At 41.3% G+C, this 22,182-nt stretch overlaps 1 protein-coding gene and 1 long non-coding RNA gene across 9 annotated transcripts in view; one reads left to right on the top strand and one right to left on the bottom strand.

Annotated features, from left to right (window-relative positions):
- The window catches only part of LOC122553525 (ena/VASP-like protein), a 279,390-nt gene that overhangs the window by 233,417 nt on the left and 23,791 nt on the right, over positions 1-22,182 (top strand). For 6 of the 8 annotated variants that reach the window (XM_043697429.1, XM_043697427.1, XM_043697425.1 and 3 more), the window contains 5 exons: positions 9,200-10,081; positions 10,935-11,173; positions 16,397-16,530; positions 19,092-19,152; positions 19,435-19,495. In XM_043697429.1, coding sequence (XP_043553364.1) covers positions 9,200-10,081; positions 10,935-11,173; positions 16,397-16,530; positions 19,092-19,152; positions 19,435-19,495 — 1,377 coding nt within the window. The remainder of the gene's footprint in view (positions 1-9,199; positions 10,082-10,934; positions 11,174-16,396; positions 16,531-19,091; positions 19,153-19,434; positions 19,496-22,182) is intronic. The other 2 variants (XM_043697430.1, XM_043697431.1) reach the window with 1 other exon arrangement.
- Positions 18,577-22,182, bottom strand: part of LOC122553526 — an 11,577-nt gene continuing 7,971 nt past the window's right edge. Inside the window, exon 3 of the long non-coding RNA XR_006312752.1 lies at positions 18,577-18,763. This is a non-coding gene — a long non-coding RNA (uncharacterized LOC122553526). The remainder of the gene's footprint in view (positions 18,764-22,182) is intronic.

Below are 22,182 nucleotides of genomic sequence, written 5' to 3'. Positions count from 1 at the left end.
GCAGCAACTACATACCCTACATCCATGGGTATTGGCATCCAACAGATGCCAGCCTCTCTACATCATCACAATACACATCCAATCCACTTATGGATGTTTTTGTACTTTAATGCCGATTCAAGGACAGTTTGTGAACAGAGACGCTTGCTTGCATTTTTTTCGAGCTCACTCATTTAGCATCAATCTGGATACTCCCAGCATCTCTGCTTTCCCTTTTCGTGTTTTGCTCCCTCAGCTGTGGCTAACAGGTGCATGGTACTTGTGTCCTGAATTGTCTCTTAATGTAGGCACAAAGCCAGGCAGCTTGCTGTGGTTGTCAACAGTAATCAGTCAAGGGGTGGATAGTGCTACGTGTCATACATAGCACCTGCACCATGTGGAGGGGAGTTAGAAGGTGAGTTACTCACTGCAATATTCTTAGTCTCCGATCTGTTTTAGTAGCCATTGTATTTACATCTGGTCCAGTTCAATTTCTGGTCATTGGTAGCCCCCAGGGTATTGATAGCAGGATATTCAGTAATCGAAGTGTCATTAAGTGTCAAGGGGCAGTGGTGAGATGGTCGCTACATGTTATTAATGTGGCAAAAATATCATATTTAACATAAGTTGCTTCAGTATCTGAGGAGTCACGAATGATGCTGAACATAGCACAATCATCTGCAAACATCTCCACTTCTGACCTTATGATGGAGGGAAGGCCATTGATAAAGCAGCTGAAGGTGGTTGGGTAAAGGACACTGCCCTGAAGAACTCCTGAAAAGATGTCCTGGAATGGAGATTATTGATCTCCAATAACCACAACCATCTTCCTATAAGCTGACATGGGTCCGACCAGCAGAGAGTTTTCACTCTGATTCCCATTGATTCCAGTTCTGCTCAGGCTCCCTAATGCCACACTCTGTCAACTGCAGCCTTGATGTCAAGGACTGTCATTGTCACCTCACCTCTTTTGTCCAGGTTTGAACCAAGGCTGTAATGAGGTCAGGAGCTGAGTGGTCCTGACGGAACGCTATCTGGACGTGAATGAGCAGATTATTGCTGAGCAGGTGCTGCTGATAACATCTTCCATCACTTTACTGATGATCAAGAGTAGACTGATTGGATTTGTCTTGCCTTTTGTGTATAGGACACACCTGGGCAATTTTTCATATTGTTGGTTATATTAGATTAGATTCCCTACAGTGTGGAAACAGGCCCTTCGGCCCAATAAGTCCACAACGACCCTCCGAAGACCAACCCACCCAGACCCATTCCCCTACATTTACCCCTGACTAATGCACCTAACACTATGGGCAATTCAGCATTGCCAATTCACCTAACCTGCATATCTTTGGACTGTGGGAGGAAGCCGGAGCACCTGGAGGAAACCCACACAGACACGGGGAGAATGTGCAAACTCCACACAGGCAGTCACCCGAGGCTGGAATTGAATCTGGGGTGCTCTGAGGCAGCAGTGCTAACCACTGAGCCACCGTGCTGCATACCAGTATTGCAGGTAAGCTGGAACAGCTTGGCTAAGGGAACTGCAAATCCTGGAGCATAATTCAGTACTGTTGCTAGAATGTTGTTAGGGCCCCATGGCCTTTATGGTATCCAGTCCCTCCAACCACTTCTTAATATCAGTTTGGCTGAAGACTCGTGTCTGAGATTCTAGAGACCTGGAGGAGGCTGAAGTGGATCATCCACTTGGTATTTCTGTCTAAAGAATACTGTGAATGCTTCAGTCTTGTCTTTTGCACTGATGTGTTAGTCGTTTCCATCATTGAACATGGGGATATTTGTAGAGTCTCCCCCTCCAGTTAGATGTTTGATTGATCACCACCATTGAGGTAAAAACAATGACTGCAGATGCTGGAAACCAGATTCTGGATCAGTGGTGCTGGAAGAGCACAGCAATTCAGGCAGCATCCGACGAGCAGCAAAATCGACGTTTCGGGCAAAAGCCCTTCATCACCACCATTCATGACTGGATGTGGCAGGACTGCAGAGTTAGATCTGATCCAGTAGTTATGGGATTGCTTAGCTACTGTCTATCACTTGTTGTTTCTGCTGTTTGGCATGCATGTTTGGTAGCCTCATTTGGCTGACATCTAATCTTTTAGGTATGCCTGGTGCTCCTCTTGGCATATCCTCCTCCAGTCCCCTTTGAACCATTTGGCTTGAAGTTAATAATGTGGTTTCAAAATTAAAGTGGAATGCTGTTTCGTCAAATCCAGGGAGACAGCTTTTAGTCAGGAGTTCCTGGCACAGTTAGTCAAGAACAGCAATAGGTATCAGTCTAGAGGCTTAGACACAGTCATTCAGCTGGTTGGGGGTAGTTAAGGCCCAGATCATCTCCTTATAACAAGTGAGAAGCCAAACGTTGAGAAGCCCACCAACTGACCTTGCTGTTTCTGCCCTACTGTGCACTGTTTATCCTGGAATGAGAGAAAAAGAGGGATTAAGAGAGACAAAAGTGTCCAGCAGAGCTGGTATTACACATGGTGGGGGAAGGTGGGGAGGTGTGGCGATTGAGTGAGTAGACAGTGCAGAGGCCAAGTAGGTTTAGTGATGTGGGTGATTTCGGATTGTAGAACCGAGCGAGGGAAAATGTTGCATATAGTAGTGAAAGTGATGGATCATGAGCTTTGATTGCTTATGGGTGGAGAGACAGAATGAGTGTGCAGTAGCAGTGTGAAGATGGCAATACTTATCCTGGAGGAACACAGAAGGTTGTTGACCTCTTCCTACATTGCTGGGCACTCCTCCAGACTGCACAAACTCTGATGGCAACCTCGAACCAAGCTGGCGGGGTCTGGTGTTGTGGCTACCTCTACCTGTCCTATGTGAAGTGAACATCCCTCCTCTGATCATCCGGCCCTCCAGGTGCCTGTCCACAAAGTGAAGTACCAATTTTCTCTTCCCTGCTACGGCCGCAGGAAATATGTAATACAGCTAGAGACTAATGGTACTTGAGCAGGTGCACAATCTTTTAAAGATGTTGGTGATGCCAGGGATCACAGGATATGAGATCAATAGCATGTGCTTCCATTCTTTCAGTTGCAGTCATTGAGAAAATTAAGTTCTCAGGTGAGAGGGGCACCATAGGGAAGTGGCAGGTGGTTAATGAGGTGTGTTTGGGACAATACCCCAAGAATACTCACTAGACCTCGTAGAGAGGGACCCTCCTTGAAACCTAATAAAAATAACACTTTGCCAAAATATGCTAAGATTTAGCCCAAATAATTCAGTGTCATTAGCATAGATGACGAAGCTTGCTCTGTGTTCTGAAATGATATTGCTGAAAGACAGTACATAGATGAGAGTTGAGGATATGTCTTTGGTGGGGCACGAAAGCTAACGGATATAACTATCAATAAAATGCCAATATTATTGCTGTCTGTTGAGCAGTGTAGCTGTTAGCATTAATACAGACTAGCTTTGTAAAATTACTGTCAGTATTGTGTTACTATTGAAACAATAGAGTTATGATACCATCAGTGTTACCACATAGCAGTACATGTTCATGCTGTATGTTGATAATCACAGAAGACCTAATGTTCCAAAATCACAGCAGAAGTTATCACTCATTTCCGTGTTGGACATTTGTATTGGTTGGCATGCAAATAAGTGTCAGAAAACATAAATGAAGAGTTAGGGCACACCAGTAATTTTTGCTGTCAATGTATCTTATAACAGGTTGGTCAACATTTTCAAAAGTGATGGATGTTTTTTTAATTTGGAAAATTATATGTTAACACTATAAATTTTATGAACCACTTTTGTATTCTACAAAATATTGAAAATATGGCAATATGATAATGTAGAGGCAGATTATGAACCTATTTCTTGGCATTTTCAGTATAATGCTAATATTGTCACGTGAACGTTTTTAGCAAGTGCTCAAATCCCACAACAGCACAGCCAGCTTGCAAGTTAAACATACTGTATAAAGAAAAAAGGATTTCTGACAAAGATCATTATTGCATATCTTTAATGAAAATGTTAAAATATTGTATTTATTGGCAGTGAAAAGAAACATACAATACTTTTTGAAATAGTGAGAGACAAAGTGGAATTAATGAAGGCTTGTAAGAAGTTGTCCAACTTATCATAGGGAGAAAGTGAGGACTGCAGATGCTGGAGATCAGAGTCGAGAATGTAGTGCTGGAAAAGCACAGCAGGTCAGGCAGCATCCGAGGAGCAGGACAATCGGGCATAAGCCCTTCATCAGGAATGAGGCTTGTGGGTCAGGGCTGAGAGATAAATGGGAGGGGGTTTGGGTTTGTGGAAAGGTAGCTGAGAAAGCGATAGGTGAATGAAGGTGAGGGCGAAGGTGATAGGTCAGAGAGGAAAGTTATGGACAGGTCCAGAGGGTGGTGCCGAGTTCGAGACTTGGGACTGGGATAATGTGGGGGGAGGAGAAATGAGGAAGCTGTTGAAATCCACATTTACAGGGTCTCAAGGCGGAATATGAGGCTTTCTTCCTCCAGGCGTCGGTGGTAACAGTTTGGCGGTGGTGGAGGCCCAGGACTTGCATGTCCTTGACGGAGTGGGAGGGGGAGTTGAAGTGTTCAGCCACAGGGCGGTGGGGTTGGTTGGTGCAGATGTCCCAGAGATGTTCTCTGAAATGATTCGCAATGTAGAGGAGACCACACCGGGTGCAATGGATGCAGTAGATGACATTGGTAGAGATACAGGTAAATTTCTGATGGATATGAAAGGATCCCTTGGGGCCTTGGATGGAGGTGAGGGGAGTGGTGTGGGCACAGGTTGTGCACGTCCTGCCGTGGCAGAGAACTGTGCCAGGAGTGGGGTGTGGGCTGGTGTGGGGTGTGGACCTGACGAGGGATTCGCGGAGGGAATAGTCTTTTCGGAACACTGATAGGGGTGGGGAGGGAAATATATCTCTGGTGGTGGCGTCCGTTTGGAGGTGATGGAGGATGATGGGTTGTAGGCAGAGGTTGTTGGGGTGGAAGGTGAGGGCCGTAGGGTTCTATCTTTGTTGCATTGGGAGGGATGGAGTTCAAGGGTGGTGGTGCGTGAAGTGGAGGAGATGCCCTGATCATTAACTGTGTGGGAAGGGAAGTTGCAATTGTGGAAGAAGGAGGCCATCTGGGACTTTGAGGTGGAACTGGTGATCTTGGGAACTGATGCGGTGGAGGAGTTGGGAATAAGAGATTGAGTTTTTACAGGAGGTAGGCTGGGAGGAGGTGTAGTCTAGGTAGTTGTGGGAGTCGGTGGGCTTGTAGTATATGCCTGTGGTTAGTCGGTCACCAGAGATTGTGAATGGAGAGGTCCAGGAAGGGGAGAGAGGTTTCTCAGCTGGACAAGGTGAATTTGAAATCAGGTTGGAAGGTATTGGTAAAGTTGATGAACTTCGCGGGAGCACGAGTTGGCACCGATACAATCATTGATGTAGCGGAGGAACATCAATGGGGTAGTGGTGCTGGTATAACTGCGGAAGATGGACGGTTCCACACATCCGACAAACAGGCAGGCATAGCTGAACCCCATGTGGGTGCCCTTGGCTACCCTTTTGGTTTGGAGGAAGTGGGAGGATTGGAAGGAGAAGTTGTTAAGGATAAGGATCAGTTCAGCCAGGTGGATAAGGGTGTCGGTGGAAGGATATTGGTTGGGACAGTGTGAGAGGAAGAAACGGAAGACTTGGAGACCTTCATCATGGCAGACAATGTGTGCAGGGACTGGATGTCCATGGTGAAGATGAGGCATTGGGAGCCGGGGAAACAAATTAGTAACTGTTCAATCTATAATGCTTGTGCTGACGTTTTGCTTAAGCAATATTAAATTAATCTCACTGATCATACCCTTCAGACTCTTTCCTCACAAAATACAATCTTTAAACCCAGTTATTTGTCAATAAAAAAAAAGATATTTTCACCAAACATCAAATGATTTATTCATTTTATCACCAAACCTTATTTATTCAAAGCAAGAATATTTAATGGTAATCACCTGTACTACTCAGTGGTGTATTGAACCACTTGTTTAAAGGTGTAATTTTCAGCTACTTTTAGAGGGTTTTTGTGAATAGTATTCCAACCCTGCAAGAATTCAGATGCTTTAATCATTTGACATGATTCAAATGGTTGATCATGCTTTGTATTTGTCTGCAAGTGTATTTTTTATTGTTACTATGGGCTGTCTGATTTAAAAGTGTTTGAAAAGAGCCCAGTGTAGCCACTTGAGTCCTGATAGCAGTCTATAAAGTTGAAAGTGATGTGATCCTTTAAAGGAAATCTGCTGTTCACACACGAAAAGTCAACATCATCAGTAATGGTTGACTGTTCTGTGTGTCACTTGTGTGTCAGCTACAATAGCAAATTTGATGATTGAGTGAGTGTAAATTATCAACATAATTTGATCATAAGATTCATTCATCAAATTTGCTATTGTAGCTGAATAATCAAGATGTCAGGAAAATATACTGTAAAGGACTGCTAACTGTGGGAGGGAGGTAGCATGCAACGTGGAGTATAGCATTAGGCAACATTAGACATTACATTAGTATGAACATAACTCCTCTCAGCCCCCTCGGGCAGGGCTGAAGAGAAAATATGTTGTGACATAGTGATAGCACACCTAACTTTTAAAACTTTATTGCTGGAACAGCACAGCAGGTCAGGCAGCATCCAGGGAACAGGAGATTCGACGTTTCGGGCACAGGCCCTTCTTCAGGCCCATTCCTGAAGAAGGGCCTGTGCCCGAAACGTCGAATCTCCTGTTCCCTGGATGCTGCCTGACCTGCTGTGCTGTTCCAGCAATAAAGTTTCAACTTTGATCTCCAGCATCTGCAGACCTCACTTTCTCCACCTAACTTTTAACCATAAACTCTCCATTCAAGTTCCACTTCAGGACTTGATGGCCATAGAAGGAATATCATAATGTGACCAGGCAAACTGATGGGCAAGCTGATATGCCAGTGGAAGGTGATGAGAGTGGGAAGGCTCCTTGGTCAGCCAGACTGTGCCATAGCTGCAGCACAATCACCTCCCCATATTAGAAGACTCCACTTCTGTTTCTGGTCATGAACAGAGGGTCTAAGTGTTCTAAGGGTCTCCCAAACACACGGTGAATGTGTTTGTGGAAGATGAAAAGAAGATTTTTGTGAACTTATATCCTTTTAAACTATTTTTCTGTCATATAAGTCTGCAGAATATACAGATGTACCTGTGCTTTTGGCTGTCTATACTGCTGTGATGCAGTCTGACTTATACAGTCCTCAGTATTGCCTGAGCGGAAGCAAATTTAGGATTATCTCTGCTCCTTCTCCTCTCATTGCCTCTCATTCCACCTCATTCTCCATCCCATTACTTTTGGCAAGAAGCTGAATGTTATTTAAGTGGACAAAGACTGTGGAAAGCTGCAGTACATGGAGTTTTGGGGTCCGTGTACTAAAAGCTAGCATAAGGGTTCAGTAGATAATAGGAAAAGCAAATGGAACATTAACCTTTATTTCCAAGGAAATAGAGTAATAAAATAGGGAAGTCTTGCTAAAACTATACAATGCAGTAAGGCAGACCACAGTTGTATACCCTTATCTAAGGCAAATATAATGGCATTAAACTTGTTGGACTTTAGAAGACTAAGAGGCATCCTTATTGAAACATTTAAGATTCTTAGAGAGTTTAGAACATAGAACAAAAAGCACAGGACCATACGGACCATGGTGCTATTCTAACTTAATCCCATCTTCCTGTACATGATCTATATCCTTCTATTCTCTGTCTGCTCATGTGCCTGTCTAAATGCCTCTTAAATGTTGCTCTTCCCTGCTTCTTCCCTGGCAGTGTGGTCCAGGCACCTACCAACTCCTATGTAGAAAGTTGCCTCGCACATCTCCTTTAAACTTTGTCCCTTTCACCTTAAGCCCATTCCTCCTAGTATTTTACATTTCCATCCTGGGACAAAGATTCTGAATACCCACCCAATCCATACCTTCATCATTTTATATACTTCATCAGGTTGCCTTCAGACATCAAAACTCCAGTGAAAATAATCCAATGCTGTCCAACCTCTCTCTAAAGCTAATACATTCTTACCCAGGCAACATCTTGGTAAAATCTGTTTTGCACCCTCTCCAAGCCCTCCACATCTTTCCAAACCAGAACTGCACACAACACTCCACATGTGACTTAACTGAAGTCTTACACAGATGCAGCAAGATTTGCCAACTTTTATAAAAACTGAAAGAACTGCAGATGCTGTAAATCAGAAACGAAAACAAAATGTTAACGGGTTCTGAGATAGGGTCACTGGACCCGAAATGTTAACTCTGATTTCTCTTCACTGATGCTGCCAGACCTGCTGAGATTTTTCAGCAATTTGTGTTTTCATTGCCAAATTTTATACTCAATGCCCCAACTAATGAAGGCAAGCATGTCATATGCCTTCTTTACCACCTTATCCACATATGTTGTCACTTTCAGGTAGCAATGGATTTGCACCTCATGATCCCTCTGTATATTAACGCTCCTAAGGATCTTGCCATTTACTGCATACTTTCCTTTTGCATTTGACCTCCCAAATTTGACCTCCATCAGGGTAGGTGTGGAATGGTTGTTTCCCCATGTGGGAAGTTCGAGGACCAGAGAGCATAATCTCACAGTAAGGGATCACTCACTTAAAACAAAGATGAGAAGGAATTCCTTCTCTAGGAATATAGTGCATCTATGGAAATCTCTACCACAGAAGGCTTTTGAGGCTAGGTCGTTAAGTATATTCAAGGCTGAGACAGACAGATTTTTAACCAATAAGGGAATCAAGAGTTATGGGGAAATGGAGGAAAGTGGAGTTGAGGATTATCAGATATACCATGATCTCATTGAATGACAGAGCAGACTTGATTGGCTGAATGGCCTGTTCCTACTCTTACATGTTCTGGTTTTATGGTCATTCAGATCATTGCAATCATCTTCTCATTGGGAAAATGGATAATATGATCATTTCTGTCAAAGGTTCTGATGTCAGCATTTACCACAATAAAAAGTGGCCATACGTTCATAGGGCAGATATTTTGATACTGACCTCAAAAGGTCTGATGTGTATCAAGATGAAATAAAAGATTATTCCCATCTCTCTGTCAGTATGTTTTTCCAATTATGATAGAATATTCTAAAATTTTAATTGCTCTTTGCCTTTTTGATTTATAGTATTTTCTACTCACTGTTTCTTTTCTTCTTTTTCCACTGCTGCTTAGTTTCTACCCTTCAGATCAAAGTTTCTCCTTCCCCTTCTCATAGCCAATCTCCTCCACCTGAGTACAGTAACTACAGTGTGATTGTACCTTCGGGTACTGCCCCTCCTCCATCTTATGCCAGAGCTACATCCTTTGATTCCACAACCTCTCCTAAAGAAGTATTTGCTGACGATCCTTGCCAGCTAACATTGAGAAATGCACATACTGAATCTCCACCTCTTCCAACCTCAATGCCACAATTATCTGCTTCCATAAGTTCTGCATTTTCTCCTGTGCAGCCAAACCTAGGAAGCAGGTGTCAGCGTGTTAGACTGAACCCATTATCCCCTCCTCCTTCTCCCACCCACCCACCACCGTTGCTCCCTAAATCTGTCTCTGATTCATCTACTACATCTTCTCCTCTACCTCCATCTCCCCCCGTGATGATCACTTCTCCTCCCCACAGGGCTGTTGGACCACAGCCTATAATTCCAATTGCTCTTCCCGTTATTCGTGTGTGTGATAGCAAGATTAAAAGACCTATAGACTCTGTGGTTCAGGTAGCTCCATCAGCCACAAACCAGAATGGTCAGGATGAAGATCGTTTGCAAACAGCAACTCACCTGACCTCCAAGTCCCCAGTAAAAAGTACAGAGGGCTCTTTCACATTTAGTTTAGCATCTACTCCTGTATCTCAAGTGTCATTCTTAAGTAGTCCTTCCAGTTGCCAAATCCACCCACAGTTGTCATCTTCATCTGCACTCCCTGCACAGCAGGTATACAAAACCACCTCACACTTTGTTACATCTCCTCCATTTTATGCTGCTTGCTCTGAAGCAGCAATGTCCAAGAAGACCCCATCTCCCATGACATCAGTTACTTCAACTGCCATTACCCAGGCGGGTAAGTGATGTCGTGCTGGAAGTCATGCAACCTGTGTGTGGATTTTTGTTGATAGCATCTCTTGGCTTTTTTTTTGTCTTTCTCTGCTTGGTTTGAATATAGAAAAAGTTCATTCTTAAATGACTGTTGATGCATACAAAATTGTAAAGGACTAGTTTAATGGAGAAGATATGATGAGTTTTATTTTAAAGTATCTTTTTTAGTTTTGCAATGCCATTCTGTAGACATATCACTTGCTTTCATCCTATTATTTTCCTAATAAAGCATCTGAAATCTGGATTCTAATGACATGTTACTGTAATATCCCATGGAAATGCACCCAAGCACAATTGTTTTGTAATTACCAAAATTGACAGACTCGCCCACTGTAACTGGTTAACCTGTGAATGCTACAGTATTCTGCTTAATTCAGATTATGATTTGAGATAAAGGCGAAAAGAAATCAAATTATTTTAGGGTAAAAGCATAAAGCAAACATATGGCTTATATCAATCTATTGTGCTAGTCCTTTAAAATGACTTATTTTAGAGAGAAAGGTACTTCAAGTAATCCCCTTAGTCAATTGAAAGTAGTTACACCAATTATATTAAATATTGTAATTAAATGCTATTACACTTTATTTTGACCTTTAATCTTTTGGTATTCAATTTTGTGCTGCAAGACTAACCAGATAACATACATTTTAAATTTGCCTTCTCTTCAATTTCAAAGTGCAATGAAACATTAACATTTTATGCATCTTTACTTACTTCAACGTTAACCTGTTTTCAACAGTACATGATAGCATTTTGACCTTTCTTTCTAATTGATGATCTTCTTGAAGTACTTAAATTTATTTCTACTTTTATTTCAGTTCCCTCCATGCCTCCTGGAGGACCCCCAACCCAAAGTGTGTGTCCCCCGCCACCTCCTGCTGGTGGTCCCCCACCACCTCCACCGCCACCAGGGCCTCCACCAGCATCTGGAGGTGGGCCACCTCCTCCCCCTCCATTGCCAGCTTGTGGAAGCCCAGGGGCTAGAGGTGATGATGGACCTTCAGCTTCAGGTCTGGCAGCAGCACTTGCTGGAGCCAAACTGAGGAAAACCAGTCGGGTAGGAGTCTTACTTTTCTTTTAAATACTTCTGTGTTTACAAACAATTGAGACACCTTTTGATAAATTGGGGATTTGAAGCCACTTCATGCTCTTTGGAAATAACTTTTGTGGTGTAGTTTGTGGAGTGCTGTACCCAAATCAGCATTTAAAATCCTCGGGACCATTTCAGTACCTTTATTGCATGTTGATATTATAAATTGGTGCGCATTATTCAACTGCTAATATGAGAGTATGTTTTTCACATGGTATGCAGTGACTCTAACTTACACTTGTTTATCACTTCAGCTATGACACCATTTGACATTTTCCTCGGATTGAGAATTGCAGTGCAAATAATACACAGTAAATTATTTCAGATTGGAATACAATGTGATAATTGAGAGAATGCAATTCTTTTACAATATATACTCCAGGTTAATAAACCACATTCTGTTTTCCTGTGGCTATTTATATAGACAATAAGTTGTATCAATCACAAAGCTAGCCCATCTCCTGCCATTAGATCATCTAAACACATTAGCTTCACAGTAAGGACTTAGTTTAAAAAATACTTAAATGCATTCTGGATTAATACTTGGATCAATTGACAGAATCTCTTGCCCATGTAGTGTTTATAGATGGCAAATAAATACATAAAATATTGAATGTATGCCTGAGAAACTGTTATTAAAGTCTTGTTAAAGGTACACCTGGCATTTTGTGCTCAATTTTGGTTTCTATATTATAAGAAAGATGTTATTAGAGTGAGTTCTGAGATTGGAATGACAGTTTTCTGCTCAAAACATTACAATGTTGTGACATCACGCTGCAATAAAAAAGACTGGTAATGTTCCACTTGTAATAAAGATAAAGTCATCATAGTCTTACCAGACCATAGTGCTACTCTCTCATTACGGAGAGATTAAGTGATGGTGGTTTAACCTGATGGTCACGATGCCTGAGATGAGAAGAGGGATTGAGAAGGAGAGACCCTCATGGTAACCCACATTTAATTCACCTTTCCTTTTGAATGTTTGTAACCTCAGCCAGCATACGAATTAAACCCGTGCTTTGACATCACTCTGTATTGGAAACCAGCCATCCAGCCAACTGAGCTAACTGACCCCAATTATCTAAGCTGGTCATGTTTGCTTAAAATAATTGTGAGGTGATGAATTTGCAGTTAATTAGTTTTCTTCTGTTAAAGAATAATCTTTGGACTGGCTTTGCATGAAGTCTGGAAGACTCTGTGAACATTTGAAAATGTTGGATAGAATCCAGATGTTGGAGTTCTCACCACATTTCCAACTGGTCCATTTCTGTCAGCAGAGGAAAGGGGAGGGATTGCATAATTCACACAGGATGGGAACCTGAACTCAGCAGAACAATTTAATTGTACTGCTTGATTTAAGGAGATACCAATTTTGGTGTTGCAAGGATGTTAACCGATAGTATTAAGATTAGAATAAGTTTGGGTGGAGCTAAGGAACAACACAAGCAGTAAACATTGGTAGGCATTGTTTATAGGCTACCAAAATGTTGTGGTAATGTTGGGCATGGTCTAAATCAGGAAAATAGAGATGTGTGTAATAAGGGCAATGCAGTAATTATGGCAAACTGCATTGTACACGTAGTCTGGGTTGACCAAAACAGCACTAATTCTGTGCAGAGTGAATTCCTGGATTGTGTAAAAGATGGGTTTCTGGAGCAGTACATCGAGGAGTCAGGCCAAGCTAGACTATTTTGTATTTAGTGTTATTGCAATGAAAAGGCAAATTAATAACCTTGTTGTATAGGGCCTTTGGGAAGTAGTGACCAGAGTATGGTAGAATATTGCATTATATTTGATATGATATAGTTCATTCTAAAACCAGGGCCTTAAACTTGAAGAAAGGAAACAAGGAAAATATGAGGGAACAGTTGAATACCATGGTTTGGGAAAATACCGTAAAAGATAGACGAAGGTTTGTTTTTAAGAAATATTACATGGTCTACAGCAGGCATACAGTTGTCTAAGTCACAAATATCCAAAGGGAAAGGTGAATCAAACATGGTATTGAAAAGAGGTTAAAGGTTGGATTGCAACAAAGTAAGTGATTTAAAAGATGCCAGAGAAGTGGTAAGTCTGAGGATTGGGAGACAATTTAGAACCCAGCAAAAAAGGACCAAGAAATTCATTAAAAAAGAAACGAGACTATAAATAGAAACTAGCGAGCAGCGTAAAGTTGGGCTGTAATAATTTCTTTGGGGAGGAAAAAAGGAACAAATGAGCTAGAACCACTTCTGTGTCCTTTCAGCTGAGGCAGGAGAATTTCTAATGGACAGCAACAGGGTGAAGGACATAAACAGTTACTTTGCGTTTGTGCTCATGGAAAAACATACAGAATTCTCCAGGCAAAATAGGGACCTGTGAAATTGAGAAACTAAACTAAATTTGTGTTATAAAGAGGTACCATTTGAAAAGTTGAGTAAATTGATATTTGACAAATCTTCTGGTCTAGATAAGTGTCATCCTCGAGTTCTGAAGGAGGTGGCTTGAGAAATAATGGATGCATTGGTGGTTATCTTTCAAAGATGTATAGATTACGGAAAGGTTCTTATGAACTGGAAAGTGGTAAATGTAACTCCCCAATTTCAGAAAGAAAGAAGAGGGAGAATGGAAAACTACAGGTCTGTTAGTTTGATGTCAGTAATGTGAAAATGGTAGAACCTATCATAAAGGATGTGATAACTGGACATTTTGAAAAGAATGGTTAAAACTGGGCAGAATCAATATGGATTTTTAAAAATTAAGTTATTAGAGTTTTAAGGATATTGTAGCATTGATAAAACAGCTGAAGGATTTGGTATATTTAGATTTTCAGGAAGCTTTTGATAAGTTCCGCAAAGAGACTTTTAAATAAAAATCAGGAGTGCATGGGACTGGGAAAAATATGTTAAAATGAATTAAGAGCTGGTTAATATATAGAAAACAGTGTAGGAACAAATCATTCATTCTTAGAATGGTAGGCTGTTCAAGTGGAGTAACCACAATGATCAGTGCTAAGTCCAGAGCTGTTCACAATCTTTATAAATAATTTGAATATGGTGACCAATTGGAAGATTTCCAACTTTGCTGATGACATTAATTGGGTGGAAATGTAAGTCCTATGGAGGATGCAATGATACTCCAACAAGACTTGGATAGAATATGTGAATGGGCTAGAACATGGCTGACAAAATATAATGTAATTGCCAAATTATTCACATTGGTGGAAAAAGCAAAAAGGCAGAAAATTTCTTAAATTTGAGAGCTTTGGACGTACTCGTGTTTAAAGAGACTTGGATGCCCCCATTCATGCGTGACTCAAAGCTAAAATGCAGGAGCAACAAACAATTCGGAAGACAAATGTTATGATGGTCCTCATTGCAAAGAGAGCTGAGTGCAAAAGTATAGATGTCTTACCACAGTTGTTTAAAGTCTTTGTGAAAGCACACACCAGATTCCACATGGTAGATTGGTTAGTAAGGCTACATCACATGGGATCCAGGGAAAGCCAACTGGATACAAAATTGTCTTGACGGTAGGAGACAGAGAGTGGTAGTAGAGGATTGTTGTTCAGACTGGAGGCCTGCGACCAGTGGTGTGTGGCAAAGATTGGTACTGGGTCCACTTCTGCTCATTATTTACATAAACATTTTGCATGTGAATACAGGAGGCATGGTTAGCTAGTTTGAGGATGAGACCAAAATTGGTCGTGGAGTAGACAGTGAAGAAGGTTATCTAAGAATACAATGAGATCTTGATCAACTGGGCTAGTGGGCCAAGGAATGGCGAATTGAGTTCAGTTTTGATAGATGTGAGGCGTTGCATTTAATAAGGTAAACCAGGGCAGGATCAACACAGTTAATTGTAGGACTCTGGGGAGTGTTACTGAACAGAGAGATCTTGGGGTCAGGTGCATAGTTCCTTGAAAGTGGTATCATAGGTAGACAGGGTGGTGAAGAAGGCATTTAGGCAGCTTGCCTTCATCGGTCAGAGCATTGAGTGCAGGAGTTGGGATGGCATGTTACAGCTGTCTAAGACAACGATATGACCACATTTGGAGTACTGCTTACAATTCTGGTTGCCCTGCTATAGGAAAGATGTTATTAAACTAGAAAGGATGCAAAACGATTTACAAGAATTTTACCAATATTGAAAGGTTTGAGTAATAAGGAGAGGCTCGATTGGCTAGAACCTTTTTCCCTGGACCATAGGAGGTTGAGGGGTGACCTTATAGATGCTTGTAAAATCATGAGAGGCATAAGTAAGGTGAATAACCAAGATCTTTTCCCCAGGGTAGAGGAATCTAATACTGGAAGGCTTAGGTTTATGAGAGGAAAGATTTAAAAGAGACCTGAGGGGCAACTTTTTCCCACAGAGGGTGGTGTGTGTATAGAAGGAGCTGCCAGAGGAAGTGAATGAGGTGAGTACAATTAGAACATTTAAAAGACAGTTGGACAGGTACATGGATGGGAAGGTTTAGAGTGACATGGGCCAAATGCAGGCAGATGGGAATAGTTCAGTTTAGGATGAGTGGGCTGAAGGGTCTGCTTCCATGCTGTCTAACTCTATGACCTAGAGTACAGTGTACAGTTTCTGTTTTCTTACCTAATAAAAGAAATACTGTTATAGAGCATGGAAATTCATCAGATTAATCTACAGGATGGCATGATTGTCTTAAACAAAATCAAGTTGACTGAGTCTTTATTCTCTAGAATTTTGAAGAATGATCGATAATCTCATTGAAACTTGAAGATTGTTAAATGGCATGATAGGGTGGATATAGGTAGGTAGTTGAGTTTGAAACCAGAGGGTATACTTTCATGACAAAGAGTTTAGGTCTGAGATGAGGAGAAATTTCTTCACTCTTCGATTTAACTTAATTATTGAGCATGTTCAAATCAAAAGTCAACAGACTTTTAAGACTAATGACATCCAGTGATATGGATATAGCTGGGGAGAAATGATGTTGAGGTAGATAGTTATCTCCGATGCAGGTAAATAATGAAGTAGGCTCAAAAGCCGAATGGCCTACTCATGTTTCTATGTTATGATAATCTATATTAACATAAGAAGTATTACAAGTTAAAATTTCAGATGTTATTACTTAGTACCTTGAAAGAATATGATTTGGTAAATTGAACAGTTTATATTAAAATGTTTAGCAAACAGAGATTGTTCCAAATCATAATCTTCCATCTCTAAACTTGTTTGCAGCCTGAAGAAGGTTCAGGAAGCTCCAGTCCTGGGGGAGTGTCAAAGAATGAAACCAATCGGAACAGCTGTGGGGCAGCAGCAGCTGGGGGAGGAGGAGGATTAATGGATGAAATGAATAAACTGCTCGCAAAACGGTATGTGCTAAGCCAGTGATAGCATGATCTAAATGTGTGATGAACTAGACAATTTAAGAACAAATATTACAGAGAAATATTGTATAGTCCATCATGTAATGATAGATGAACCTGATGGAATTAACTGGTTGGAAAAAATGGCACCAGTAATAGCAGATATTTAAACACAGCTTGTATAGGTACAGGTAAAGACTAAGAGTTAAGGTGATGTATGAACATTATGTTTCCAAGGATAATTGGGAAGATTAAAGTAAAATTGCTTTGAAACAAACTATGAAAAATAGAATAAATATCTTGTATAGGAAAGAAGGAGATTAGTTTAGGAAAATTAGGAATTAAGGATGACAATTAATATGAATGAAGATGAATTTAAAGCACACACTTAAGGAAATGACGTAAAGAAGAGAAAGACTTTTTCGAGATAAAGAGAGCCATTTTGATGTGTCAGTAACAGGATAATAGAGCAATTATTTTATTGTGGAAATTGGAAGTCTGCCTTTAGAAGATGATGAATGAATCGTTGGTGAAGACCCTTATTCAAAATGAAATTGCATTAAATTGCAGGCCAGACTGTTGAATGTGGTTGGGAAGAGGGAACAAAGCCACAAACCATAATTTTTGCAAACTCTTGCAAGGTGCATTATACGGAAGAAAAGTAGAACAGCAATTGTTACATCTCTACTAAAAGAACAGCTGAGATAATGCAAGGGATGTGATTGGCCAATTTTGATCAATTTCTAGCGTTCATAATGCAGAATGGAATTGACAAACATTGAAGGCAGGATGTTTAGTTGATCGTGAGGCCAGGACCAGAGATGACCAGGCCCACAAACTGGCACCATTGGCTGATTCAGTGCCAAGTTCATGAGCCACAACCATTTTAGAGAGGCTGGGTGAGCACTGGAATGCATCACCTTCTGTTTAGCAGTGGGTTGACAACTAAGGACAATTAAGAGATCTGTTAAAACCCTTTGTCTGCAACAGCTGGGATTTCCAAAAGCCATTTGGACTTTTCATTTTAGTTTGAAACATAGCCAGTGGATCGAGATGAGCAATTCTGGCAGTGGCACAACTATTCCATAAGGTACCAATATGATGATATTCATTCACCATAGCTGCCAGGACACATCTGCAGTCATTGGTCATCCCATGTACAGTTTCCCTTTTATTCAAGCATATAAATTAGGAACAGAAGTAGGCCATTCAGCCCAATAATCCTGTTTTGCCATCCAATAAGATTTACTTGTAACCTCAAATCCTTATTCCCGCCTACCCCGATTGAGTAAAAAATATTCAAAGATTCTGCTTCCACCACCTTTTCAGGAAGAGAATTCTAAAGATTCACAAATGTCTGATGGAAAATAGTTTGCCTTATCTCTGATTTAAAGGGGCCACCCCTGAATTTTAAATAATGAACTCTAGGTCAAGGCTTTCCAATATAAGGAAACATTCTGCCCACTTCCACCCTGTCAAGACCCCCTGGATCTTTTACATTTCTATTACTTCTCTAAACTCCAGTGGATACAAGCCTAGCTTGTCCAACCTTTCCAAGTAAGACAACCATGCATCCAAGATAATAATCTAGTAACCTTCTCCAAACTACCTCTAATGCATTTATAGCCTTCCTTCATAAAGTGACCAAAACTGTGCACAGTTTTCCAAATGCAGTCTCACCAGTGCCCTGTATAGCTGAAACATGATCTCGCTCCTTTGTGTATATTTCCTCTCTCAATAAATGTTAACATTCTAATTAACTTCCCTAATTTCTTGCCATATCTCCATGTTAACCTTTTGCAAATGCCGCAGGAGGACACCCAGATCCTTCTGCATCTCAGAGCTGTGCAATCTCTCACCATTTAGAATTTTTAAAAAAAATTTACCTGCAAAAACAGACAATTCCACATTTTGCCACATTTGTACTCTATTTGCCACATCATTGCCCACTCATATAACCTGTCTAGAAAAACTCCACAGAGGCTGGTATCCTGTGACCAAGTCACCCTTTATTTACATGTGAAGAGTCCTTGACACTGATTTAGCCTTCCTCAGAGCCAGTTCTCAGAGTGAACAGAACCTCTGACACTCCTGTCAGCCAAGGCTCCCTGATTGGACTAGATTTACAGCCCCAGTGAGGGAACTCAAGTTCTATGATGTCCAACTGGCTGAGCTCGATACCATCACTACGCCATCTGTTTCTTCTTTTAGCCTTCTTCAGTCCTTTGAGTTGAACCAACTACAAAAAAACACGGATAAATCATTGAAGCTGATTCTAAACAGAGCCTGACTATGTGCAGGGAACATGGTTGAGTTAACTCTGAAAAGCAGTGGCACAGCAGAATGAAAAGAAATGTGCTGAATATTTTCACTTATTCACTTACCAAATTAAAATGCTCTCCAGCATAATGGGTAGAAGACTTTTTTGCAAAATGTGAGAAAAATTTCAGTTTACAATTAGTCACTTCGGAGCAGGAAAAAGACTCGCAAAAGTTCTGTTGCAACTGGCCTAATTATTTTTAACAACAACATAAGACTGAAATGTGTTTATTTTTCTCCCTTTTCAGGAGGAAAGCTGCCCAACAAACAGATAAAGCAAGTGACAAAAAAGAGGAGGAAACACAGAATGTGTGTAATCAGCTTTTCTTTTCCTTATAAGCACATATTAGGTCAGATTTACATAATAGTAAATGACAAACTCATGCTGCAGATATGAAGGCAGATATAAAGTATTACTGACATGTTCTCAAAAGAAAAGGTTTGATCTAAATGACAAAAGGACAAAGAGTAGTTAACAGAAAGCTCTTAAGCGGCATTAGTACAAGTTATTAAAAAGAAAAAAACAGTAAAATTCTTTTTGACAAGGAAAATCATAACAATTAGAATTATTGCTGTTATTATTTTAACCAGGAGGATGCAAGCTCTTCACCTTCACCCAGTTCACGAGGTCCTGGTTTGCAGAATTCAACAGGTGAAGTCTGTAATCAATTATTTGTTGAATTATGAATGTGAACATCATTTGAGAGATGGAAATTGCAGCCGTTTTGGGAATGTTGTACCTGTAAATTTCACACACACTGCGGTCATGTGAATTATAACAGCCTAGAAAATGATGTGGGAATTGCGATGCAGAATTAACCTGTACCCATTGCTTCCAGCCAGGCAGCAGGCAAACTTTGTGCTACTTAGTTATAAAACCACTGTGGCAGTACGTAGTCAGTGGTGAGAAGTTTTAATCTAGTCTGGACCTCTTAAAGAGAAGGTAACAAGAGCAAATGCTGGAAGTCGTTCTATATGCTTAATCTGGGAGAAACACAAGAGTGACATGACATGTCAGAGCTTCTTTTCCTGGAAAAGCATTGGAAGCCTTGATGCAGAGAGAGGAAAGAAAAAAAGAGGTGCATTATCTTTAGGGGATCAGACAAGCATCCCAAATGCAATGGGAGCACATAACTAACAGTGTCAATGTCAGCTGTCTATTCCCAAAATAGACAAGCAAGAGATTGGAAGAACACAGCAGCCCAGGCAGCATCAGGAGGTGGAGGAGTCAACATCTCAGGTGTAACCTTTCTGGGGGTGGGGACTGGGGGGTGGGTGTAAGGGGAGCTGCAGATAAAAGAGGTGGTGGGAGCAAGGTGGTGAGGTGGGGATAGGGACCTGGTTGGTGAATGGGAGGACTGAATCCAGTTGCTGGCAGGGAGGGGTGGAAGGGAGGGGGAGGGGGTGGGGGTGGGAAGGGAGTCAGGGGACGGAGAGGGAGGTTACCTGAAATTGGACAACTCAATGTTGAGTGCTTCGGGCTGTAAGCTGTCTATTCCCAGCATCTGAAGTTAACTGTATCAAAGCAAGTTCAGTAACCTTTTATAAGTGGCCAAGGTTGATGAATGCAACTTCAAATGCCATATCCAGCAACTGCACCAGATAACTTTGCACATCTACGATAATTCATAGCTTCACCTCATTCTCCCACAGTACTGCTGCCATGTACACCCACATCTCATAGCTTGCACTCACTGCCAGCCAGTTACATTACCTAAATGTATTGTGGCATACTCACTCACTCATTTCCCTCTTTTATTTGCGGAAGTAGCAGCAACAAGACAGGGAATAAAATTACAATGGAGGGAGGATAGTAGTTGCCTCCATTGGAGCAGCCATAACTGAACTGGTAGCCAATGATAGGGCTGAATATGTGGAAGATGATAGTACTATTCTACTTCCCCCTCACCCACAATTACTTCTAATAATCAAGCTGCAGATGGTTTAAATATATATCTGATATGTTCATTCCTTGTTGTCAGTAGAATTTAGTATCTTTGTCCTTCTGAAATCTAGAAATTTAGAAATCTACCTGGCCAGGCAGTGATGAAATACCAGGAAGACAGTATGGGGAAGAAATACCATTCCCAAATGTCACATTCACAGCCACTGATTCAAGCATACATACTTGAGAGGTTAACTTAGAGGGAGGAACTGAACATGGGGAGATACCAACCTAAGTGGTCTGAAGCTAGGGTAGGGGAGAGTATAGTTTAAGTTATACTCACCTGAGAATGCAATAACACATGGATTCTCTGATGAATGTTGGCAGGAAGCTTTGAGAAGTTGGACAACACCTTGCATAGAGCTTGGAGTATCTCATTTTCAGTATGGAAGTAGTGGGCCCACTGAACTTCCACACTGTGGGTCTGAACATGTGGTAGCATCTGATAGCTGATACCTCAGCTTCCACTGCGGCATTGCAGAAAAAACTTAACTGAAAGTCAAGCAAGTTCAATTTTCTGCCATGAACCTTGAGACTGCAGCCAATGTGGCATGTATCAGTGCTCAAAGGGGTTTGCAGCTTCTCAAAGCAGTCTCACCATCTGACTCCAGAAAGAGAAAGTTATAACATATTCCCCTCCTTTTGCATGCAGAGCATCAGTGGCCATAAAAATTATGAGATGTTGGAGGTGATGCCCACACTAGCCTCAACAGGTCTTGGCTTGAAAAACTTCAAAGCCCTGGTCACAGTTACAGCCAGTAGTTATGCTAGTCTTGCCCTAATTTAGACTGCAGAGTGACCTGCAACAGGTGGCACATCTCAATGAACAAGTCCTTCATGAAACTGAGTCTTTCTCATTGAGTTTAGGGAATTTGTGGCTGAAAATATGTCCTCTTGCTGAGAGCATTTTCTCCCTCCTCTGTTTTTGAATAGCTAACCTCTTCTGTTCATTCTTCCTTATTGTGCTGTACACCGAGGGCAACACGAACTACACCTTCAGTGGTTAGGAACATGTCATAAAGTCAAAAAGATGTACAGCATTGAAACAGACCCTTCGGACCAACTCCATGCTGACCAGATATTCCAACCCAATCTAGTCCCACCTACCAGCACCCGGTTCATATCCCTCCAAACCCTTCCTATTCATATACCCATCCAAATGCCTCTTAAATGTTGCAATTGTACCAGCCTTCACCACATCCTCTGGCAGCTCATTCCATGCACGCACCACCCTCTGCGTGAAAGCGTTGACCCTTGGGTCTCATTTATATCTTTCCCCTTTCACCCTAAACCTATGTCCTCTAGTTCTGGACTCCCTGACCCCAGGGAAAAGACTTTGCCTATTTATCCTATCCATGCCCCTCATAATTTTGTAAACCTCTATAAGGTCACCC

The sequence above is a fragment of the Chiloscyllium plagiosum genome, chromosome 10, assembly GCF_004010195.1.
Source record: "Chiloscyllium plagiosum isolate BGI_BamShark_2017 chromosome 10, ASM401019v2, whole genome shotgun sequence".
Classification (NCBI taxonomy): Eukaryota; Metazoa; Chordata; class Chondrichthyes; order Orectolobiformes; family Hemiscylliidae; genus Chiloscyllium; species Chiloscyllium plagiosum.
This window is presented reverse-complemented; position numbering and strand designations above follow the sequence as displayed.